This window comes from Bison bison, unplaced genomic scaffold (assembly GCF_000754665.1).
Source record: "Bison bison bison isolate TAMUID 2011002044 unplaced genomic scaffold, Bison_UMD1.0 scf7180017864386, whole genome shotgun sequence".
Taxonomy (NCBI): domain Eukaryota; kingdom Metazoa; phylum Chordata; class Mammalia; order Artiodactyla; family Bovidae; genus Bison; species Bison bison.
In genome coordinates, this window is record NW_011494958.1 from 440,331 (window position 1) to 443,689 (window position 3,359).

Below are 3,359 nucleotides of genomic sequence, written 5' to 3' on the forward strand. Positions count from 1 at the left end.
CGACCCCATAGACAGCAGCCCATTAGGCTCCTCTGTCCCTGGGATTCTCCAGGCAAGAATACTGGAGTGGGTTGCCATTTCCTTCTCCCATGCATAAAAGTGAAAAATGAAAGGGAAGTCTCTCAGTAGTGTCCGACTCTTAGCGACCCCATGGACTGCAGCCTACCAGGCTCCTCTGTCCATGGGATTTTCCAAGCAAGAGTACTGGAGTGGGTTGCCATTGCCTTCTCCATCACTAATTACTAGAGAAATGCAAATCAAAACTACAATGAGGAATTGGCCTTCATTGAAAATCTACAAACCATAAATGCTGGAGAGGGTGGGGAGGAATGGGAACCCTCTTGCATTGTTGATGGGAATGTAAATTGACGCAGCCACCATGGAAAACAATATGGAGTTTTCTTTAAAAAAAAAACAACTAAACAGAACTGCCGTGTGACCCAGCATGATTTTTATTCCTGTTTTTTTTTTTTTACTGTATTCTTTCAAACTAAGAATTGAAATTTTATCATCAGTTTGCTGTTTCCCATTTAGATATTTTATGTGCCTGCCTGCTAAGTTGCTTCAGTAGTGTCTGACTCTGTGCAACTCCATGGACTGACATGCCAGGCTCCTCTGTCCATGGGATTCTCCAGGAAAGGATACTGGACTGGGTTGCCATGCCCTTCTCCAGGGGAGCTTCCCCACTCCCGGGTCAAACCCAAGTCTCTTAGGTCTCCTGCATCTGCTGGCAGGGACTTTACCACTAGCACCACCTGGGAAGCCCATTTAGATACTTTATGTGCACATACAATTATTTGTGCAGAAGGTCTGAAAGTTTGTACAGTTCTGTGGTAAAATCTGTGTCAATTTTATGTTCTACCCATTATTGGTTTTTTTTTTTTAACTGAAGCAATTAAGTGTTCACCTAAATATTCTTCACTTGTGAATCCTTACCTTAATCAAAAATGAAAATGAATGTTCCTCTTCATACTCAGTGTTAATAAGCCACACTTTATGCATGCTTTCAACTACTTTCCTCATCTTTATTCCTTATACTTTATTCCTTATTCTTATTTTGATCTTTTAAATTTAGAACTATCTCTAAAAGTTGCATCATGTTGGGGTTCCTCTTTACCTTTGTCAATTTTCTTCCATATGCAGAATTGAATACATATATTTCTATCTAAAAGGAAATTATACACAGATAGTGCTCCCATCTCATGTTTTAAAACCTGTTAAATTATTTTATTACCATATCTTTGCAATCCAAAATTGAAGTCATTATTAAGTTATAAGTACTGTATTATATTTTCTCTTAGAATTTTAGTTTTGATTTTTCCTTCAACTGTCTTTTGTATAGGTGTTTTTAATATTTAATTTCATAAAGTGCTGAAGATACATAACAGCAACAAAGGACCCCTTGAGACTTGAAGTTTCAGCAGCAGCAGGGAGACCACCTTGTTCCTCAATATTTTCTGACACCATCTGTCCTCACTCTTCCTCCTGCTCATTTCTCTCATCCCCTGGCTTCTTTTTTAGACTGGGACATCTTAAACAAGCACCCTCCTCAGGCCTTCACTTTGATTTCCCCTTGCCAGGCACACACTTGCCAGGTATGCTCATCCACTGTCTCTTTCTTCCTTGGTGTCTCTGTTCAAATATCGTCTTTTTTTCAGGTCTTGCTTAAATATGCATTAAAAAGTAGCACTCCCTTTTCACTCTCTCCCTTATACATGCTTTTGTTTTCTTTGTAACACTTCTCACCATCTGGCAAGCTATATGATTTTCATTTGCTTACATATGGTCTCCATAACCAGCTTTTGAGAGCTTCTGTTTTTTGACACCCTACACTCCTTTCATAGACATTACCTGGAACATTGTCCCAAATCAATTTATATTTTTAAATGCATGAAAGAATTTCTCATTAAAACTGCAAATGTGTGACATCTCTGAAAAAAATGAGAAAAGCACAAGTTTGCTTCTTAGAGATGACACAGGAGTTTCTCTAAAGTGAACCAAATCCATGAACAAATATTGAAATTAATTTCCTAATGGGAAACTTCAAATGGAAGCACTTGCACTGTGACTAATGTGCGTGTGTGTGAAAATTAGTCGTGCTATTTTCCCCTTTTCTGTTAGTCACCTCCACCACATGGCACAAGGGAATCAAACAACAGTTTCAGAATTTCTTCTCCTGGGATTTTCAGAGGATCCAGAACTGCAGCCCCTCATATTTGGGCTTTTCTTCTCTATGTACCTGATCACAGTCTTTGGAAACCTGCTCATCATCCTGGCCACCATCTCTGACTCCCATCTCCACACCCCCATGTACTTCTTCCTCTCCAACTTATCCTTCGTAGATATCGGTTTCACGTCCACCACCATCCCAAAGATGCTATGGAACATCCACACCCAGAGCCAAGTTATAACCTATGAAGCCTGCATCTTCCAGATGCATTTTTTCACACTCTTTATAGGACTGGACATCTTCCTCCTGACCGTGATGGCCTATGACCGCTTTGTGGCCATCTGTCACCCCCTGCTCTACACAGTCATCATGAACCCCCAGCTCTGTGCACTGCTGGTGCTGATGTCCTGGATCATCAGTCTCCTGCATTCCTTGTTAGAAAGTTTAATGGTGCTGCAGTTGTCTTTCTGTACAGTCTTAGAAATCCCTCACTTTTTCTGTGAACTCCATCAAATGATCCAACTTGCCAATTCTGACACTTTTCTCAATAACATGGTAATGTATTTTGTAGCTGTGTTCCTGGCTGGTGGTTCCCTCTTTGGTATCATTTATTCATATTCTAAGATAGTGTTCTGCATACGTGAAATCTCATCCTCTCAGGGGAAGTATAAAGCACTTTCCACCTGTGCATCTCACCTCTCAGTTGTCTCCTTATTTTATTGTACAGGTTTAGGAGTGTACCTCAGCTCTGCTGCTACCCACAGCTCACATTCAAGCATAACAGCCTCAGTGATGTACACTGTGGTCACGCCTATGCTGAACCCCTTCATCTACAGTCTGAGAAATAAAGATTTAAAGAGGGGCCTGAAAATGCTCTTTGGAAAGGAAAATATAAAAGTGTCTATTGTCCTAGGGTTTGAGAAGTTCCTGTGATAGCAGAGCTCAAAACCTGAGCCAAATATTGCCAGTCTTTGATCAGATTATGAAAGTAGAACATGCCTCTTCTGCTTTTCTTGGAGTTTATATTTCAACTTCTCTATACAATTTATTTAACTCATTTTTAATATTTATGGTATTTCTGATATCCAAGAGTTTTTCCCTTTTTTAATTTTTGTACTCAATTGTATTCCCAACCTTGGAGGTGAAATATTTGAAAATTCCCATTTATTGCAAGGGATTTCTTAAGAAT

At 39.7% G+C, this 3,359-nt stretch overlaps 1 protein-coding gene across 1 annotated transcript; it reads left to right on the forward strand.

Annotated features, from left to right (window-relative positions):
• Window positions 1-2,134: 2,134 nt before the first annotated feature.
• LOC105001950 (olfactory receptor 7A17-like) lies at window positions 2,135-3,103 on the forward strand. The gene has a single exon (XM_010858389.1). The coding sequence runs from the start codon at window positions 2,135-2,137 to the stop codon at window positions 3,101-3,103; it is 969 nt and encodes a 322-aa protein (XP_010856691.1).
• Window positions 3,104-3,359: the final 256 nt, after the last annotated feature.

What these genes read in the sequence shown, in the direction of transcription:
- LOC105001950 (XM_010858389.1), top strand. Translation starts at nt 2,135, where the DNA reads ATGGCACAAGGGAATCAAACAACAGTTTCAGAATTTCTTCTCCTGGGA.